At 41.0% G+C, this 21,600-nt stretch overlaps 1 protein-coding gene across 1 annotated transcript in view; it reads right to left on the bottom strand.

Moving 5' to 3' along the window:
* LOC118834457 (aminopeptidase O (putative)) overlaps window positions 1-21,600 on the bottom strand; it is a 542,097-nt gene that overhangs the window by 404,399 nt on the left and 116,098 nt on the right. The window contains exon 5 of the mRNA XM_036741906.1: window positions 17,792-18,004. Within this exon, the coding sequence (XP_036597801.1) occupies window positions 17,792-18,004 (213 nt within the window). The remainder of the gene's footprint in view (window positions 1-17,791; window positions 18,005-21,600) is intronic.

A 21,600-nucleotide genomic window follows, 5' to 3' on the forward strand; every position in this document is an offset into this window, starting at 1 on the left:
CAGAAGGAGGAACACAGCTGGAGGAGGAACCTAATGCTCTTGAACCAGTGCCTAACACAAACATGCTTTAATTAATGGGAACTTCTTTGATACTTTACAAGGGCATCCTGCCCCGTGCCTTACATAGCTAATTCAGTAGTGATACCAGCTTGTATCCTGCCCGAGCCTTCCCATGCCTCTTTAGATACTATAGAAACAGCACTCCCCTCCTGTTCCCAGCCTTCCCTGTCACTGTAGGACAGCACCCCTTCCTGTTCCCATACTCCTATGGAAACCACCTTACCACAACCCTAGTTTTCCCATACACTTGTAGGCGATATAGTTTATAATAATCCAGATTCTTCCCACCAGATATTGCTACTTACATCTAAGCACATCCCTTTTTTCCCATGCCTTCATCCACTTGAACACCTGCTTCTGCTTATGTACTGCAAAAACCTATAAAAATGGATAATGGCTTCCAATAAATCGGAGTTATAATCATCATTGCTCCCGCCTCATCATTGCATACTGAGATAGGGCAACTTGCTGGTCAAGACCCTAGCACCCACCCACCCTAAGAAGTCAAGCAATTCAACACAGGCCGCATGTGTATCATTATGTATAACCCTTCCACAATGCTCATGTTGTGAAAGACTAACTATATTTTGCTCCTTCCCAACCCATCCCCCTTTATTGAATTTTCTCCCTGGACCCTGTCCCCTTTCGAAAGTATTAGTTTTTGATTACCTCCACCCCCATCTGCCCTCCCCTACCCCATCCCCCCTTTTTTATCTTCTTCCCTCTTCTTTTCTGTGGGGTAAGTTACCCAATTGAGTATGCATGGTATTCCCTCCTCAGGTCAAATCTGAGGAGACCAAGATTCACTCATTCCCCCCTCACCTGCCCTCTGCCCTCCTCCCCCAGAACTGCTTCCTCTTGGCACCTTTATGTGAGATAATCCATCCCATTCTGTCTCTCCCTATCTCCCTCTCTCAACATATTCCTCTCTCATCCCTTAATTTGATTTTATTTCTTTTAGATATCTTCCCTTCATCTTCGACTCACCCTGTAGCCGCTCTCTCTCTCTCTCTCTCTCTCTCTCTCTCTCTCTCTCTCTCTCTCTCTGTATCTATCTATCTATATATATACACACACATATATACATACATACACATTCACTTATATGTATATACATAAACATATATATATATGCATATTCCCTTCAGCTACCCTAATACTGAGGTCTCATGAATCATACACATCATCTTTCCATGTAGGAATGTAAACAAAACAGTTCAACTTTAGTAAGTCCCTTGCAATTTCTTGTTCTTGTTCTTTTTCTTGATTACCTTTTCATGCTTCTCTTGATTCTTGTGCTTTAAAGTCAAATTTTCTATTCAGCTCTGGTCTTTTCACTAAGAAAGTCTGAAAGTCCTCTATTTTATTGAAAGTCAATATTTTGCCTTGGAGCATGATACTCAGTTTTGCTGGGTAGGCGATTCTAGGTTTTAATCCATTGACCTCCGGAATATCGTATTCCAAGCCCTTCGATCTCTTAATGTAGAAGCTGCCAGATCTTGGGTTATTCTGATTGTGTTTCCACAATACTCAAATTGTTTCTTTCTGGCTGCTTGCAGTATTTTCTCCTTGATCTGGGAGCTCTGGAATTTGGCAATAATATTCCTAGGAGATTTCTTTTTGGGATCTATTTGAGGAGGCGATAGATGGATTCTTTCAATTTCTACTTTGCCCTGTGGCTCTAGAATATCAGGACAGTTCTCTTTGATAATTTCTTGAAAGATGATATCTAGGCTCTTTTTTTGATCATGGCTTTCAGGTAGTCCAATAATTTTTAAATTATCTCTCCTGGATCTATTTTCCAGGTCAGTGCTTTTTCCAATGAGATATTTCACATTGTCTTCCATTTTTTCATTCCTTTGGTTCTGTTTTATAATATCTTGATTTCTCATCAAGTCACTAGCTTCCACTGGCTTCAATTTAATTTTTAAGGTAGTATTTTCTTCAGTGGTCTTTTGGACCTCCTTTTCCATTTGACTAATTCTGCCTTTCAAGGCATTCTTCTCCTCATTGACTTTTTGGAGCTCTTTTGCCATTTGAGTCAGTCTAGTTTTTAAGGTGTTGTTTTCTTCAGTGTATTTTTCAGTATTTTTTTGGGTCTCCTTTAGCAAGTCATTGACTTGTTTTTCATGGTTTTCTCACATCCTTCTCATTTCTCTTCCCAATTTTTCCTCTACTTCTCTAACTTGCTTTTCCAACTCCTTTTTGAGCTCTTCCATGGCCTGGGACCAGTTCATGTTTTTCTTGGAGGCTTTTGGTGTAGGCTCTTGCACTTTGTTAACTTCTTCTGTCTGTATGTTTTGGTCTTCTTTGTCACCAAAGAAAGAATCCAAAGTCTGAGATTGACTCTGGGTGCGTTTTCGCTGCCTGGCCATATTCCCAACCAATTAACTTGACCCTTGAGTTTTGCAGTGGGGTATGACTGCTTGTAGACTAATGAGTTCTATGTTCCACATTTGGGGGGGAGGTGCCAGCTCTGCCACACCAGCACTGCTCCTTCCCCAAGAACCCCCAACCCGAACTGGGCTTAGATCTTCGGCAGGCTGTGCACCCCTGCTCTGATCCGCCACTTAATTCCTCCCACCAGGTGGGCCTGGGACCGGAAGCAACTGCAGCTGTAGCTGTCCCACCTCCGCTGCGTGGGGGGCAGTGGCCGAACCATGAACTCCTTCCACTCCCGCAGCTTTTCCCACTAACCTTCTCCGCTGTCTTTGGTGTTTGTGGGTTGAGAAGTCTGGTAACTGCCGCAGCTCACTGATTCAGGGCGCTTGGATACACTCCGCCTGGCTCCTGGTGTGGTTGGTCCGCGCCACTCACACTTGGCTCTGCTCTGCTCCCAGCTCTCAGCTCCCAGCTCCCAGCTCCCAGCTCCGTGTCCCAGAGACCATCCAGGCTGTCCTGGGCTGGAGCCCTGCTTCCCTCTGCTGTTTTGTGGGTTCTGCAGTTCTAGAATTGGTTCAGAGCCATTTTTATAGGTTTTTGGAGGGACTCCATGGGGAGCTCATGCTAGTCCCTGCTTTCCAGCCGCCATCTACCACTAAGACTTTTTTTAAAGCTCAGATAAGCCGAGAGGGACAGAAATTTAGTCTGTGGATGGCAGAGACTGGGTCTGACCAAGAGCACACCTATGGAGCGTTCCAGTGTGGGGAGAGGTTATGTAGCAGGGCAAGAAGAGGTCCCCAAAGCAGCAGAGAGGGGCCTAAATTTACGGCTCTGACACTCATGACGTGGGTCCACATGATAGAGCTAGGGTAAACTGAGGAAGGAGCCTGCACTCAAGAATGGACATTACAGGGTGAGGAACAAGGAGTGGTCACAGGGACTGGACTGTGTGCTAAGAAGGGAGCAAGTGTGGCTGAGCAATTGTGTATCGAGCAAGCAGCAAACAAGAGCTGTGTGGCTCCGACCCCAGGGGCAGAATGAGGTCTCAGTTCTAGCCTCCAGACCAGTCTGAATCCTGCATTGGAATGACCAGGGCAGGAATCCTAGACCAAAGGAAAGCTTGCAGAGCTCTTCGGATATGTGATAGTGACTGAGTCCAGCCAATAGTCTACTGAAACTACAAATGGGACAAGCCCACAGATCTGTTACTTAGATCAAAACATGGTCAGCAACTTGCAAAGCGGAAAACAAGGGGACGGCGATCAGACTTTGTCCTAAATCAGACCTCTCTGGGAGCACTAGAGCTGTGCTGTCCCTGGAGCCTGGAATAACACAACTCTTAATACCTCATTAAGAAAGCAACAGCAACAAAACAGCAACTTCTCTCCAGAAATGTGCAGAGTCTGGCCTCACCATTAAATCTGAAGCCAAGAAGTAGACTGAAAGAAGGAGAAGAGCAAAATAAAAAAGAATCCCACTATCAAAGGCTATTAACAGCAACAGAAACAAACTCAAAAGAAAAGAACTCCAAAACATCTATAAGCAAAGTCTCAAAGAAAAACACAGCCTGAACACAAATTCAACTATAATTCCTAGAAGAGACAAAGCAAGAGTTTAAAAAAATTAAAACTGGTTTTGTCAATGAAATGATAGCACTAGAGAAAATTTTCTTTAAAAGAAATTAGAGCTATGGACAAAAGTATTGGAAAGTGAATTAACAGTTTGGAACAAAAGGTGCAAAACTCTGCCTAAGTTACAAGTGCCCTGAAAATTAAAATGGGTCTAGCAACTCTGTGGCAAAACAACAAATGCAGAAACAAACTCAAAAGACTGAAAAAATAGTAGAAAATGTAAAGTATCTCATAACAAAAATAACTGATATGAAAAACAGATCAGATAAGGATAGAAAATATAAGAAAAGATAAAAATTTAAGAATCATTGGAGAACAATGCAATGACCAAAAAAAAACAGTCTAGCTATTGTGTTTCAAGAAATCTTAAAAGAAAGCTGCCCAGAACTCTGAGAACCAAAGGACAAAGAGGAAATTGGAAGAATTCACCAATCATTTTTAAAAAGAAACCCCTAAATGAAAACTCTTAGGAACATTACAGCCAAAATTCAGATCTTCTAGGTCAAAGGAAAAATATTGCGAGAAGCCCAAAAGAAAGAATTCAAGTATCAAGGAGCCACAGTTAGTATCACACAAGATTTAGCAGCCACTACAATAAAGGAGTGCAAAGCTTGGAATAAAATATTTCAGAAGGCAAAGTATATAGGCTTGCAATCACGAATGGCTTCCCTGGAAAAATTAGGTATAATCCCAAAGGAGAAAAATGAAGCTTATGAAATAGAGGACTTCCAAGCAGTATTGATAAAAAGAAAAAAGGCCAAAACTATATAGAAACTTTGAGGTCAAAGCACGGGAATCAAGAGAAACATAAAAAAGTAAACAAGGCACTAAACAAGATAAACTGCTTATCTTCTAAAACAGGAAGATGAAAAATACATCCTTTCTGAACCTTGTCATCATCAGAGTCACAGAGGGAATCTGACTAGACAGAAGGACTAGGGGTGGTTCTGTTATGCCTTGATGATTCTAGAAGAAAACATGTAAAGGGGGAGTAAAAGGAATAAACTGGGGGGAGAAAAGAGAGAGGAAAGTTAGGGGAAATAGTCTCATATTACCAAGGTGGTCAAGTCAAGTCTATACAAATAAAAAGGGAAGGCAGGGGAGGCAGGAGATGGATGACACTTGAACCTCACTTTCATCTGAACTGGTCAAAGGAAGTAAAAATACACACACACACACATACACACAGTTGTGTTTGGAAATACATTTCATTCAACAGGAAAAAAGGAGAGAAAGGGAGAAAGGAAGAAGGGAGAATACGCGGGAGGATAAATTAAAGGCGATGGATAGAATATTCCTCAGCAAAATAAACTCTAAGGATGTACAAAAATACTTTTAGTTCTTTTTGAAGTGTGAAAGAATTAGAAACTAATAGGGTTCCTATCAATTGAGGAATAGATGAACAAGTCTATGGCATATAAATGTGATAAATATTATTGTGCTATAAGAAATGAAGAGGAGGATGATATCAGAGACACCTGGAAAGACTGGTATGAAATGGTGAAAAGCGAAGTAAGCAGAACCAGGAAAACAAGTAATATAATGACAACATCATCGCAAAGACAAATAACCCTGAAAGACTTAGGAGTTCTGACGAGTGTAATGACTAAACACGATTCCAAAGGACTTATGATAAAGCACGCTACCTATTTCCTGATAGAGAAGTGAAGGACTCAGAGCACAGAATAAGCCTTTCTTTTTTTTTTTATGGACAATGCAGAAATTTGTCTTGCTTGACATATTTGTAACAGTGGTTTTGTTTTTCTTTCTTTCTCAATGGGGGGGGGGGGAAGGAGAGAAGGCAGATTTTTGCTGATTGAGAATTTTTTAAATTGAATTTTAAAAAGAAACAGCATATTACCAATACAGTATTTGAAAATGTTGCTAATTTTTTTTTATTCTATGGAGAAACAGCAATAAATACTCTAAGGAGATAGGCGATTGCTATGAAAGGAAGTCTCCTTCCCTCCCTCCCCTCCCCCATTGCCTGTTAGAATTGGTTCTTTCACTTAACAAAACATCACACAAACAAAAGGGGTAAGCCTGAGCCATCTCCAAACCTGGGGATTCAAAGATCTTCTTCCTCTAGTCTCCTCGTATCTCCAGCCCAGTAGAAAGGTCAACACCAGCCATTTATTTCCCTGCAAGAGCAGACAAGTCAGCTGGAGTCTTACCCAGGAGTCTCTAAGGGACTCTGGCACCTCATGACGTAGAAGAAGGCTCACTTGAAGGACAGGCCATCCTCCAAGGCCATTCTTGTTAACTGAATCCTACACTAGAGGGACCATGGGAATGACCTAGCCAGCCAGCCATAGAGAAGTACTCTAAATCTCAGAGGAGTACAGCATCACAAAAAGAATGCTGGATTTGCAGTCAGGAAACTTGGTTTGGAGTCCCAGGCCCGGCACCATAACAGACCATAGATCAAAAGTTAGGAGGTACCTCAGGCCTGCTAACCACAGCTCAGAGAGTTCACACAGATAGTAACTGTAGCGCCAAAATATGAGCTCAGGTCTTCTGACTCCAGAGCCAGTGTTCATTCACCTGAATCAGACTACCGACTCATTTAGTGACTGAACAAGCTGCCTCCAGGGTACAGGCTTCACTTTCTTCACTTGCAAAATAAGAAATTTAGACTTAATAATTTCCAACGTCCTATACTAGCTACCCCAAAATGCTGTGGTTCTTTGCAATTCCATTCAAAGTCCTTTTTCTCAGAAGACCTCAACCTGCTTCTCTGTTTACAGGTGACAGGAAGAGGAACAAAGGATAATGAGTTTTTCACATGGACAATTTTAACCTTGTTAAGGATCGGTTTGAAAGCTGAAGAAAAATTCATTCCTAACATTATCATTCAAAATCTCTATCAATATCACATCCCCACAAAGACCAAGATTTTGGAGGCAGAAATGGTTCATTATTCTCACTCCCAATGCCCCCTCCATTCAACCTAGAAAAGTAGGCTAGAAGGATTCCAACTTAAGTAAGTCAATGTCTAAGACTACAGAACTATTTGGCTAATGTTTGACGGAAGGTTTTACAAAAATAATGGATTTTGCATATTTTTCTGGACACCCTCCAGCTTCTCCTTCTTATCCTCTATGCATAAATTTCATACTACACATTTTCTTGGACCATTTGGAAAACTGGAACCAAGTAGGTGGTAATAGCCCAGTTAAAATGTATCATTTGTGTCCCCAAGTAATTTAAGGGGGTTCTGGTGTCCACATTTAGCTAAGCTCAAAGTATTCCTCCCATTTGCCCATGCCCTTTCCTCATCCTCATTCAACCACCTCTCTCACAAACATTCCTCTGACTGGAGGGAGGAAAGCTCCTCCCAGAACTCTCATTTAAGAAGGGCACCCAGGCCAGCCATTTCTTTATTTCACATCCAGCTGCACTCCTTTGCACTTCTCCATCACGCTCTCCACAGACATGCCCACCAACCTCCGGCTTTTCACCTTTCTTTTGTGTGTTGTCTTCCTCCATTACATTGTAAGCTCCATTAGGGCCATGACTGGCTTTCTCACATTTGCATCCCAAAGACTCGGCACGGTGCTTAGTACTTGGTAGTCATATAGTATATTAGACGCACACTCACACTCACACACACATACACGTTCCTCTTATTAGGTATCACTTTCAAGTAATTTCCATTGATTGGTTAGACTAGACAGGATAAATAGCATTAATGGATGTCCCTCTTCTAAAGGTGGCCCTGGAAAAGGCAAGACAGTCAGCATTTCTGTGTCCTGTCTTCTCTCAAAATGTGAAGCGGGTTCCCACTACTATTTAACCCTGTGGATGAGTGTATATATTTGTACGTTGGTAGGAGTGAGCTACAGCAGTCAGAGAAACAGAGGACTTTAACCGATCTCTCTTGAGGGTCTGTTTCCAAAGAGCTTGAGAATACCCACGTGAGCTCTGGTGTAAGGCAATAAGCAGTGTACAGCTCTTAGGTGGGTATGACCCTGCACAAAGAGATCAAGGCAACAAAACAGCCAAATAAGACAAGAAGTGGGGAGGGTGGATAAGAAAAAGAAAGAGACAGAGTACATTTGGGAAGGGTAGCACTCCAGGAAGAAGAAATAGTAAAAAGAGTAAAGAAGACAAGAATAAAGGAAAAATAGTTTTTAGCTAAGTAGCTCTGAGCAAAGTGTCTCTGTACATGCACAAGCTCTCCACCAATGAAAAGAAAATCCAAGGACACAATGCCAGCTGAGGCACAAAATCCTTAGGGCGAGTAATATCTTCCAGGTGGGTGTACCTAACAGCACACAAAGGCACCTGACAGGTCCTTTACAACTGACTGTCAGGGTCAAAACAACAGTGTGTGTGGCAACAACTAAAATGTGTTCTTTCCCCCTGGGTTCTCTGTTTTTGTTTGTTTTAAAACACCAAACAGTTTAAACGGCAGACATGCCTGACAACTGTTCAAACATATGTAGGTGCAACTTATCAGCTTGAAAATAGAAATAACTCAAGGACAAAATGGGGGAAGGGAAGCTAGGTGCCACCTTTTAGGGGGTAAGAGGAAAGGGTATGAGTGTTAAAGTACTTGGCAAAAGAAGGAAGGTAGTCATTTTTAAAAGCACACCACCAACACAGTATGTGGTAGTGACTGCTAATTCTTACTGATGGAGAAACAGCAACGAATGCCCTAGGCGGCTGGATGATTATTATGAAAGAAGAGGCGCTTGTCCCGCAGAGCCTCTAAGATTTGTTCATTTTTGCTGCCAACAGTACCAAAGTTGGGTGTGGTAGCCCACCCTTTAAACCCAGCTGTGGTAGGCTGAGGCTGGTAGATGTTGGGGAGATGGCAAATCTCCAGCTGTGGAGTTCTGAGCTTCAGTGGGCTTTGCTGATCTGGTATTGTAAAAAAGGGGAGAGAGAGAGAGAGAAAGAGAGATAGAAAGAGAGAATGAGAGAGAAAGATAATGAGAAAGAGAGAGAGAGAGAGAGAGAGAGAGAGAGAGAGAAGGAAAGAGAGAATGAGAGAGAGACAGAGGGAGGGAGAGAGAGAGAGAGGAGAGGGAGAGAGAAGAGAGAGAGAGAGAGAGAGAGGAGAGGGAGAGAGAAGAGAGAGAGAGAGAGAGAGAGAGAGAGAGAGAGGAAGAGTGAGGAGGGAGAGAGAGAGAGAGAGAGAGAGAGAGAGAGACCATCAGGTTACATAAGGGGAGACAAAATGGTCTGGATCAAAAACAACAGGTCAAAGCTCCCATGTCAAGTGTGATCCGGTTCACGAGTAGCCCCTGTACTTCCAGTCTGAGTGAAACAGGGAGATCAAATCTTCAAAACAAAACAAAAAACCAGCAGCTAAAAGGATCTTTCTGAAATTTTTGCTGGGGGAAGGGCTAAGTTTTTCATTTATGTGTGTATATAGAAAATGGAGTTAGACTAAGTTCAAATCGATCAAGCAATCATTATTTATTAAGCAACTACTATGTGCCAGGCACTGTGCTAAGTCCTGGGGATACAAAAGAGAGGCAAGAGAAAGTCCTTGTCCTCAAGAAATCTATAATCTAATGAGGAAGACAACATGCAAACAAATATATACAAAGCAAGACAAGAGATAAATAAATAATTAACAAAGGGAAAACACTAGAGTTAAGAGAGGCTGGGGAAGAATGGATTTTAGATGCCTTAAAGGAAGGTGGAGAGGTCAGCAGTTGGAGATAAGAAGGGAGGACATTCTAGACTTGGGGGACAGCCAGAGAAAATGCCAGGAGTCAGAGACATAGAATGTCTTGTTTGTGGAACAGCCAGGAGGCCAGCATCACTAGACAGACGAGTACCTGGCATGGAGTAAGATAAAAGAAGCCTGAAAAGGTAGGAAGGGGCTAGGTCATGGAGGACTCTGAATGCCAAACAGAGCATTCTGTATTTAAACCTGAAGGCAATAAGGAGTCATCGGAGTTTATTGGGGAGGGGTTGGGGGTAAGAGGAATGACATGGCTGGACCTAACCCTTAGGAAAACCACTTTAGTAGCTGAATGAAGGATGGATTAGAGTGGGGAGAGACTTGAGGTAGGTAAACTCACCAACATGTAAGGTGATGAAAGCCTGCACTAGAGTGGTGGCACTGTCAGAGGAAAGAGAAGGAGGCATACTGGACAGATGTTGCAAAGATGAAATCCACAGGCCTTGGCAACAGCTTAGAGACCAAGTCATTCCCCCGCACAAACACCTTCAGCGGCTATTCGTTGCCTATAGGATGAAATACAAATTCCTTCACCTTGTCTTTAAGGAACTCTGGAATCCAGGTGCTAGATACATTTCAATCCCCATAGGATGATGTTGTTCACCCTTCGCTTCTGAAGAGAACCAGTGACATCACAGAGCGATGCCCTGACTTGCACGTGAATTGGATTTAAGTGAGGCAGACCTGAGCGAAGTCACCAGCCTCACTCTCTCTTCTAGAGTCACCAAAGTCCAGTGGCAAGACAAAAGACTGGCAATGGCCCGGGATGCAGTGGACAACCTTGGTTCTTTGATGTCTGACCAAGCTCTAAGCGCTCCAAAGTGCCTGCTTCAGCCATCGAAGGGGTGGGGAGCACCTGGGAGCATAACTCATGAATAGTAGATATTTTTCGGAAAAGAGATGGCATCACTGGAACTGGATGGTCTAGAGTATATCTCGAAAGGGAAATATTTTCTATGTATTATTTAAAGGAAGTAGACTGAATACTTAAATTCAAAGAAAGAAACAGGAAAAAGTAAGAGACGTTAAGCACGTGAAGGAAGTAATAAAGGAATAGTTTGTGGCACAACTCAATTGAATTATAATTCTATTTGATTATTTTTTTGCAGAAACTAACTGGAGTTCCTACAAAGAGAAATCAAAGCTCTAAGGAAAAAGGATATGTTAGGAGAGGAATAAGACCAAAAAAAAACCCCCCAAAATCCTACTTCTTCCCCTTCCCAATTTAAATAACAACCACTGAAAAAAAAACAATAACACCTAAAAACTCACATCACAGTCCAGGTATAAGGATTTATAAAAATGTTTGCAAAATCTGCCAAATCAACTCAACAAACAAGCAGGGAAAATATAGTGGAGCTGGCAGAAATAACAAAAGAAAGACACAAAATTAATTCAATTAATTTCATTATTGTGTTCCTCTAGGAAAGAACCAACATCATTTCATCTTGCACTGAATGTGAGAAAACCTCTTTTTCAATTTTAAAAAACAAAAAAGGAGTGAAAAGAGAGGGAAAGAAAGGTCTAAAAAGAGGGATCTAAAAACCCTAATAAAAGTAATCTTAAAAAGAATGGGCATACACACACACACACACACACACACACACACAATCTAAAAGCTGTGAAGTCTTGATACTTAAGATAATAAATGAAATTTATGACTGCTTCCTTTCCCAGCAGACAGGAGTACAATTAGAAGGCTAAAAACAACAGACTCTTTGTACAACATGCCATGATTTGCTTATTTTGTTACAGATAGGCTGGGAGATAAGGGTAAACAGTAAAATACCTTGGTTAACCCCAGGAGAAAGAGGGTAAGGAGCTGGTTAAGTTTGTCCTTGGGCATGTGCCTGTACACAGTTTATCCTCAAATTGAAGTACTTTAGAAAATTGTGCTGGCAGTAGACAGGAACTAGCCAGGAGTCCTCTACAACTTTTAGAAGTCACTGGTTATGCAATCAGGTCAAAGAAAAACAAGCAATTTATCATGGGTTGACATGGTTTTCCTCTACTGTGGACCTTTAAGTAAGTGATAATGATTTATAAAGCTCTCTGTTTACTTGTTGTATTATGTAGCTGTAGCTTTCTGAATGAATTATTAAATGAAAAAGACCTGAAAATGAAAGAGAGCACGCACGCGCGCGCGCGCACACACACACACACACACACACACACACACACACACAGGTATGTAAGCTTTTCATCTTTTGTTACACAACACACAGGTCTCGGGATAAGTCCACAGCCATTGCAATAAACATAAAGCAAAAAGTTTTCTCATCTTCACATAGGGTTGGCTAAAGACAATGAGGGTCCCAGATACCCTTGGAACCCCTGCAGATTATTCAGGACAGTTTCTCAGCATAGTGCCAGCAATTCTTAGATACACTGTTGAGTTTCCCAACTCCTGCAGCTTTCACATTAGAGGTAGGACTGCTAGGACAACATAGCTGAAAGTACCAGACTATCCTGAGCTGAAATTTTAAAAGGAAATGCCAGAACTCCTGAAGAGATACAGGTAAGGATGTCTCCAAAACCAATGAAGAATGGCAAAGGAAGACAAAGGGCATCTAACTATTTCTACAGGATATGGGAGGGACTCATTCAGGCAGGAGATGAAAGATGAGGGCTGGAACAAGACCTCATTCTCCTTAGGGATGAATGTGCTTGGCTATCAGATGGTTTTTGAAGCTAGCTTGTATCTGTAGGCCGGATGCTCTTTTCACTGGCTCTTAACAAATGTTTGTTATGTGAAGAGTTCTTCAGTCTCACTATGGAAGTTCTCTAGAACTTACAGTGCTCTTGAGATAGAGCCGCCTCACACATGCAGCCACCCTAAGGGGAAGGTGCCAGCCTATTGATTCCATCTATTGGACTAATGATGTCAAATAGGGATAGGAAAAATAACTAAGGACTAAGGTAGTTGTCTATGTACATAATGGGTCGCAGATACATATGTGGATTGAAGTTAAGTAGTTGTGCTTTAAAGTTTGCTTTTTAGGGTTTGCAGATACTTTTTTGTCCCTGTAATTCACAGAAGCCCTTACTACCATTAGCAAGTCCAATGAAGAAGTTAACAACTTACGAATGCTAGGGAAATCTCAATGAGTAGTGCTAAAAGACAAAGAGAAGGGCCTAAGTCATGAGGAAGATCTGACTTGCAAGCTATTGAACCGTCAGCATCCCCTCTGCCATCAACAAATATCACAGTTCAACAGCCTGACATGGCCAAGTCCTGTGTGCAGCTGGGCATCAGAACAGTGGAGGCCATAGCTCCTGATTCAGTGTTCTTCACACAAGACCATGCCTGTAGTAAATCCCTCTTAGAGAGATCCTTAGGCCAGGAACGAAAGAGCAAAAAGAACTGTCTGGATGAATCCCTAGTTGATTAGGCAGCGGTACAAACCTGGTTATGCAAGGCGACAGATAAGAGCTGCTGAAACACAAACAGTGAAGCAAAGCATTTATTCTAAATAAATGCAGATAAGGTTGAGGTGTTAATTTTTAAGGCAATAATCACAAATCTAGTTGTAGCCTATTATTCCATTAACATTATACCTATTTCCACATACACTGTAAGACTGATGAATTCCTTTCATGTATTCTTTTCAAGATCCCAACCAGGGCAGCTGACCAGGAAGAACTACAGGCAGGGGAGTCCTTCCCCCTTCCTTTCACCACTCTACTGACCCCAGAAACCCAGATCCCACTGAGGTACTGATGTGAACAGCTACCAGCAAAGGTCCCTCTCCCCAAACCTTCCAACCAATGACCCCTTCCCCCTTCCACCTCCTGGTTGGATACTGACCTTCCCCTCTCCACCCCAAGTTCAGAAATGCAGAATCCCTGTCCATGTGGTCCCTGGGACCCATTCACACTTCCTAATGGTGATAGGCTAAGGTCCTTCCAGTCCCACAGTTCTACAGAGAAAACATGGATGCTTACCTAACACTGCTTGAATGAGCTGGGAGTCATCAACTATAATCTTTCCTCTGGGCCCCAGTGGGCACTTCTTTCTGACATGCCAATCCATCCATGGAGCCCCTGGGTCTTTCATCAATGTTACCATTGGATCTCAGATTTCCAGGATCTTCCATCCAGCCTGCGGCTGAATGCTGTGTGGTGGCCCTCAACCAAAGTGTGAGGTCCTCAAGAGTTGGGACTGTCTCCCTTTTTCTATTTGTATCCTCATCATTTAGAACATGACTTGGAACATAGTAAGTGCTTAATACTTGCTTTTCATTCATACATTTATTCAATTCAAGCTAAGCTAGAAATTGCCTCTTCCTGTTATTAGAAGCAACATGGTTCATATAGTAAAAAGTTCACGGGATTAGGAGTGGGAAAACCAATATGCATATCCTTGGTCTTCCACTTTCTACTTCTACAATACTGAGCAAGTCACTTCACCACTAGAGATCTCAGTTTCCTCACGTAAAACGAGAGGGCTAGACCAGAGTGCCCTAAGGTCTCTTCCATTGCTAGGTCAATGATCCTATGATATCTCTGGGCATTAGTTTACTCACCTGTAAAAGGGTGGCACAAGATCCTCTCCAGGGTTCTTTCCAGCTCAGTTATATTTGTATTTAATGAAGTGTGATAGGTAAGGTATTTTGTAAACCTTATAGCACTGTATAAATGCTAGGTATTATTACTGTTGTCGTTCAGTACTTCGTTATTACAAAGTGCTTTGCATATCTTTTCTCAGCTAATACTTACAAGAGCCCTGTGAAATACCCTGGAACTTTTATCTACATTGGACAGAAGAGTGAAGCCCACAGAGGTTGAAGTCATAAAGCAAGTAAGTGAGGAAGACGGTATTAAAATCTAAACCTAGTGATATTTCCTTTATATCATACTGCCTCTCCTATACAATGTAAGGATAAAATAGAATTGAACAATAATAATCAGTCTATGAGATCAAATGAGCACTTCATAGTATTAATGATGATGCTGTACCGAAGGCAGTTGTTTAAAACTCCAGAGACCGATTTATGTTTAGTTCAAAAAGGTAGGTCTTTATTTCTCTGTGCACAACTGGATCTAAGGAACTTTAGTTCTATCAAGTCTAAATATGCCTTGTTTAAAGTTTTTAAAAGCCTGTTACCTAGTAAATAAACACATTTGAACCAAAGTAGAAATTCAAGCTCTAGAAGACTAAACTTTGCTTAGAATTGAGGCGGGGCAAACATTCTCCTCCCTCAAACAGTGATTCAGAAAAAGAGGAGGAGTCAATAGACTGGTGACCTTTTCACTAAGAAACAACAAAAGCAACATTTTTAGTATAAAGCATACGTTTGATCAATTTGCTATCAGGGTTTTAAGAGCTCGAAAACTTTGCAGGATTGTTCATGACAGTTTTACCGTCTTATTAACTGGTGCTGACGTTTTTTATTCAGATTATAGATGAAAAGTTTTTTTTTTCCATCTTAAAAAAAATCAAGACCAAGTCAAGAATAGATTCATTAAAAGTTTCATGCTTACACAAACAAACTATGATATTTAGATTTAAAATGCAGTGAAATCACTGAGGATAACATCCAAGAAAAGCAAAACCCTTGAAAGACTATTAATAATTTACCCTCTTTAGTTCACATGGGAATGGTCGTTCAGCTTACCAAAAAGAAGCTCAAAAATCCCATCTACTCTGAATAAGACCTAGCAACGACAACAACAACAACAAAAATACAGAAGCAAAGAGTTTCTAATATTACATGCATGTTTATATATAAGAGTCTCTGGGACAAGTTGTTTCATGCGCCAAAAAAAAAAAAAAAATTCTTTGATGCCTCAGGAGTATTACAATAAACAGTTGAACAGGAAGTTCAAGGGAATATCCTAAGACCTTTGTGGACAGATAATCTTGATTCTGGGGTTTCTTCTGTTTTACTTCTATACATGGTAAAGGCTCTTTATTCTTCAACTTTTCCTGTACAGTAGCATCTTTCATTGCAAACAGAAAAAAATCACTCGCACCCAGCAGCAAGCTCAGTCACAACTCCTTTCAGCTGCCTGTGGACTGAGGTGCACAAGTCCTGAAACGTCCAAGACAAACAAGAGGAACTAACTCAAAGAGCCAGAAGTAGGAAAAATCAAGAGCACCCTGTAACTTCCAATGGAAAACACCACAATTACCACTATCTGACTCAAATATAGTGACTATCAAATAAGTCCAAGAAAACATCAAGATGAGAATGAAGTTGATTTCCACAGTCCAAAAAGAAAAACAAGACAGGACCTTTGGAGCTCTACCGCAAATTCTTAAGATTGTTTTCTTTCTTAGCTGTACCAAGGCTGTTTTTATCCAAAGTTATTATAATGACATTTTTGGCATTTGTCACCCATACTATCTGCCCTACGGATACAAAGGCACACTTCAAAAATACACAGTTTAGCATTAAATCACTGAAAACACCTTTAAAAAAAGCAGCAAATCCATGGACTACCTGTTTGGGCACATTAATCTGAAGAGAAAAGCTCTGCATCATGGCCTGAAGGTCAACAAACTCTGTCTTAGATAGATTTAGCAAGAAGGAGATACACAGAATAAGGCAATCTGTTTTCTTTTTCTTTTTTATGCCCTTTCTTCAATTTTCTAAAGTCAGATTTGTTGAGAGGTATTGTAAGTATCATGAATGTCCAAAAAGGTAAAACAGGCAAAACTGTCTCCAACAAATCTAAAAATGGGAGATATTTAATCAGGAGATTTCCATCTTCAATATTTCCCTGATTCGAAGACTTCAGAAGGAGATGAGGAAGACAACAGTTATCAATGAACATTTTCTCATTACAATTAAGCCAAATTCCTAATATAGTTGTGTAGGTCAATTATGAGACATACATGACCAAAGCACATTATTTCAGTTTTTTATATATCATTTCAGCAAATGAGTCCACTTTCCCAAAACTTTTCAGAGATTAAAGCTTTCGAGCCAAGTTTAAAAAAAAAGCCTAAGTATCTAATAAACCTCAAAGGTAAATATGGTTAGTTCTTTAACACTCGGTTTTTGCTAAGAATCTGTGTAATTTTCAGCCAAAATACAGCAAATGACAGATGCACAGGGGCATGGAAAATAATTGGCATCAAGAAGGAACCCTTCCTTTGAGTAATGGAGAAAATATAAAGTCCCATGTTTTGATGAGCTTACTTTTCCTAGCCTTAATAAAGCATATGCCCCATTAATGACTTATGATCTACAAACAGATGGCTAACCACATAAAATAAAAACCTTGCAAAAATGCCAATTTGCTGAGTGTCACGCAACCAGCAACCACTGAATGGAAACTGGTATTACTAAATGGAGTTGGGGTAAACAAATTTAGTCAAAGTTTAGTTGGTGTGACTGGGTTTTCTGTGTCATAATGCTGTCTTTCACATACAAAGACGATGTTACCAGATAACTTGTTAGTAAGGCATACATTTCAAGCTGTTTTCCCAGTAGGGGTGATAAATTTAGACTAATCCATCTTATGTTGTCTCAAAAATAGAGCACTCTCAAATAGGTGTCCCTAAGAACAATGGCATGAACTTAAGAGACAGCTGGCCAGGGTTAGGGGTATGGCCAGAGAACAAAGTAAAGCTAAATATCACGCACAGAGCTTAAAGCCATGACCTTGGCCTCATTAGCATCATGCTATAACCACCTAAATTAACCTTAATCACAGACCTATTATAATCCAGAATACATCTCTGTGAGACGTACTGTGTTCTCAAATCTTAGCAGCTGTGTGGGCTTTTCTGCGTTTAAGGAAGTCCAGACTGACTCTACCATCACCCAACCATCGATCCTTTGCAGGACCTAAAAATACAAGAGCAACTGGTGACTGAGTCTCCATGAATAGTATCCTTAAGGCTACACAGGCAGAGATGCCAATGCCAATTACATACAAGAAGTACCCAATCCCATCGTCTGAAAGAGGGTCTGCTAATTCCTGCACGGATGAAAATATCAGAAGTGGAAGAATGACATGGAACATAGATCCACAAACCAGATTGTCTAAAAAAAAGGTAGATTACCTGGCCATCCCCAGGCTTGCAAAATTGGCAGGGACAATTAGCACATCGAGCCTGGAGAAAGGGTGAGCACCCAGGGTTGAATGTGCTGCTGAGAGGCATCGAGGAATCAGCTGAAGCAGGTTCTCTTCACAGCAGTGTTGGAGACACTCCGGGGCAAACACCCGATAAGGAATGATTGCTTGAGAAGCAGCACCACGATTCTGGAAGTGGCAACTGGCACACCTGAGAGGGACATAAAATAAGTAAATTTTGTGGAAAAATCTGATGATGATGTTAGTATCTGCGTTGGAAGTAACATCTGTAGACAACATACACAATCCCTAAGATGCAATAGTACATACGGGCTTCCAGAGAAGACATCTCATTTGTAGTCGTGCTTTTCTTTATGTGAAGGCAATAGTTAAAAAAAAAATACAGGAGATCAACATTATTGATGTGCCTGAGTGGAACTGATCTGGTTACTTCAATCCAAGCTAAGTGAAAAGTCGCAATATCTTGTTGATAATAAATGGGGGGCGGGGAGGAGGAGGGGAAGGATCCTAAGATTCAAACGAATTCAAAGGAAAAAACTAAAAGGCAAGAACAAGTTTTATCTTCAGTGATGTACTTTTAACTCCCATTATGGGAAGAATTTTCTCAGAAGTAGTGTATAATATGTAGCCCAAAAGAAAAGAAAAAGAGACAGTAGAGAACAAATTAAAGATTCCATTCTGAAATTTCCTGGAATAAAAGACTTAGAAGCCATTTGTAACAATTAACCAAATTAATGCAAGTATGGTCTTTTTCAAATGAACACAAGCCTTTTTACTCAAAAGAAACCTGCATGCTCTTTACAAAAGCCACTAAATGGTATTTCTATTAAAGAAGGAACATGAGAGCCACTTCTAACAGTCATTTTCAATCAACTTATAATAAAGGCTTGACAATGCAAACACTTTAAAGAAACAGATCAGGGCTCAACCTGTACCATCTGACCACCACCAGTTGTTTTCAGCTGAGCTACAATGAGCCTTGCATTTATGAAATGCCTTTCATCCACCCAAGTCCAGCTCTCAGGAGATTCATATAACAGCTATATAAATAAGCCTCACCCGTCACTGAAATCAAGTGGTAAAGGACAATCAGCTTCCTGCCCTAGTCACATTATACTCTTAGGAAACAGACAGTGGTGATGCATAAAACTTTCATCTGGAATCAGAGCAGGGGAGAATGCAAGTATGAATACTGAAACCTAGCTCAAGCACAAGGACTAAGCTATCAGTTAGTTCTTGGGGAAAGTGTTAAGGGTGACATAGACACACACATTCTCAAGTTATATGTCTTGTATATACCTACTTATTTTGTCTATCTATTCATCTATCTGTCTATCTATCCATCCATCCATCTATCCATCTGTCTGTCTATCTATCTATCTATCTATCTATCTATCTATCTATCTATCTATCTTTTCTTTTTATCCTCAGTGCTCAGGACAGGACCTGGCACATAATAAACCCATAATAAATGCTTGGTGATTCAACTTGTTATAAGACAACAAAAAACTCATTTTAAAAAGATGAGGACATGAACAAGGGTGATGAAGTGGAAAGGGAGGGATAGAAGTGAAAGATGTAGAAGTGGAATTCACAGGAATTAGCAAATGACAGATATGGAGAGCTGACCAAAGGAAGAGTAAAAGATAATTTTATGAAGTTTCAAGCTTTGTACGACTGGCAAAATGATAATGTCATCAAAAGAATAGGGGAGTTAAGGGGGATGTAAGAAGCAGCATGGCATGATGGATAGAAGACTGGTCTTGGAGCTGGAAAGACCTGATATCAAGTCCCACTTTGGATACAGATTGGCTGTGTGACGCAGGGAAAGTCACTTACCTCTCAATGCTGTAAGACTCTCTCCAAGTCTATAGATTGTAATGAGGTGCTGACCCACCTGCATTGGCGAAGGGAGTTTCATCCTCCCAGAGTTCCTTTACTAGTAAATGCAAAGGTCTAGTCTCCATCCCTAGATGGCTTTATTTGTTTTATTTGTACCCTGGGCATCCAGTATAGTGCCTGGCACAGAGTAGGCACTTAATAAATGCTTGTTGATGACTGACTGATCACTATCATTAGGAAAGATGGGCAGATTTTGAAATTTTAAAAGAAACATCCTTTAGACATACTGATTGTAAGATGTGACCAAGAAATCCAGGTAAGAATATCTAGTAGGTGGTAGGAAAATTAGAACTGGAGTTCACGACTAACGTTATAGCTTTGGCAGCGCTCTATATGCAGATAATAAACGAAACCATTGAAGAATATGAAATCTCTAAAGTAGACGTATCAAACTCAAATAGCAATTGGCCACTAAGGACCCATAAGGATCCCTGAGGCTGCAAATGAGGCAATGGAGGCAACTGGGTGAACCACGCTGACTCCAGCTCGTGACTCAGCTCTGGACCCAGTTCAGTTCCTTTTTTATTCAATGAAGGGTCTACTCCAACTTCTGTCCGGTAAGAACACTTTTACTCAATGGTGGGAATTGTGAGAAAACATTATTGTGCTGTTTGAACCTGGCCCTGCATGGCTGGGAAACTAGATCCCCTCTATCTGCTGCTTAGAGACTCTTAACTAAGGACCCAGGTTATGCTAAACAGAAACCCAGTCAGATCCGAAGACTAATGCAGAGTGTTTTCTCAAGATTACACATCTCAAGCAATCCATTTGTTTTATCTGAAAACTGGTCCCATACTGATCAATCAGTTATTATTTCCATGTTCCTTTGATTGAAAGCAGACACTTCCAGGGAGTGAGATACCTCTTCTCTGAATTCAGGGAACCACATCTGTTCACTCTCCCCCTTCCAACTTGGAAAGTCCCTAATCTTTTCTCCAATTAGAAATCAAATTACCTAAATTTTGTTTTCTGGTCAATTGGTTTTATTGATTACTTATTTTTAATGCATAAAAATCTATCTCCCCCTATATTTGGGGTCTAGTGCCAAAGCTGAGGAAGGCTACAGGACCCAATTTTAGGGACAATTGGCATGCGTTGCTTAATACATGCTCAGAAACTCAAACCTTTCTTTCCTCAGTCATTTCATTTTCCAGCAGCCACACATATTGACTTAGAAAACCACATATAACACTATGTTCTACTGTATTTTTATTTACTTCGTCAGATGTTTTTGAATTACATTTTAGTCTGGTTAGGCATACTAGGGAGGGTGGACATGCCTGATACCTCTGCACTAAAGGAAAGAATGGAGAGAGAAGAAAGCTGCAAGTGGAGCATTAGAGACATCCCTACTGGGGAGAGGAGGAAACAGAGAGGGAGAGGGAAAAGAATCAGCAAAGAGGACTGAAAAGGAAAATTAATTGGTAGAAAGGAAGCCAGAAAATAGCAGTGTCCAGAGAACCAAGAGAGTACAGGAATGGAATGTGAGTGCAAAATTGTAAAATACTACAGAAAGATTAGGATGAGGAGTGAGAAAGGAGCCAGATTCAGTGGTTTTAGGAAGCAGTAACAAAGGGCAGATTCAGAAGAATGGCAGAGGAAGAAGCCAGATTGCCACACTGCAGGATACTTGGATACTGGCTGTGCCAATGAATCCCAAAGTTTAAGGTATGAATTGTGAAGTAACCCTAGGTACATAGAGTGAAACATCACATGCACCTCCTGCCCCCAAGGTCTTCTCCAGCACAGAGAAAGCACATAGCCTCCTAACCAAGCTGCCATACTTCCCTCCTGGTCCTGCCTGCTGTGGGACAGGCTTGCTGGGTCCTCACAGGATGCAACATTACTCCCTACCATGAGGATGGACCTCATGGG

This window comes from Trichosurus vulpecula, chromosome 1, assembly GCF_011100635.1.
Source record: "Trichosurus vulpecula isolate mTriVul1 chromosome 1, mTriVul1.pri, whole genome shotgun sequence".
Lineage (NCBI taxonomy): Eukaryota > Metazoa > Chordata > Mammalia > Diprotodontia > Phalangeridae > Trichosurus > Trichosurus vulpecula.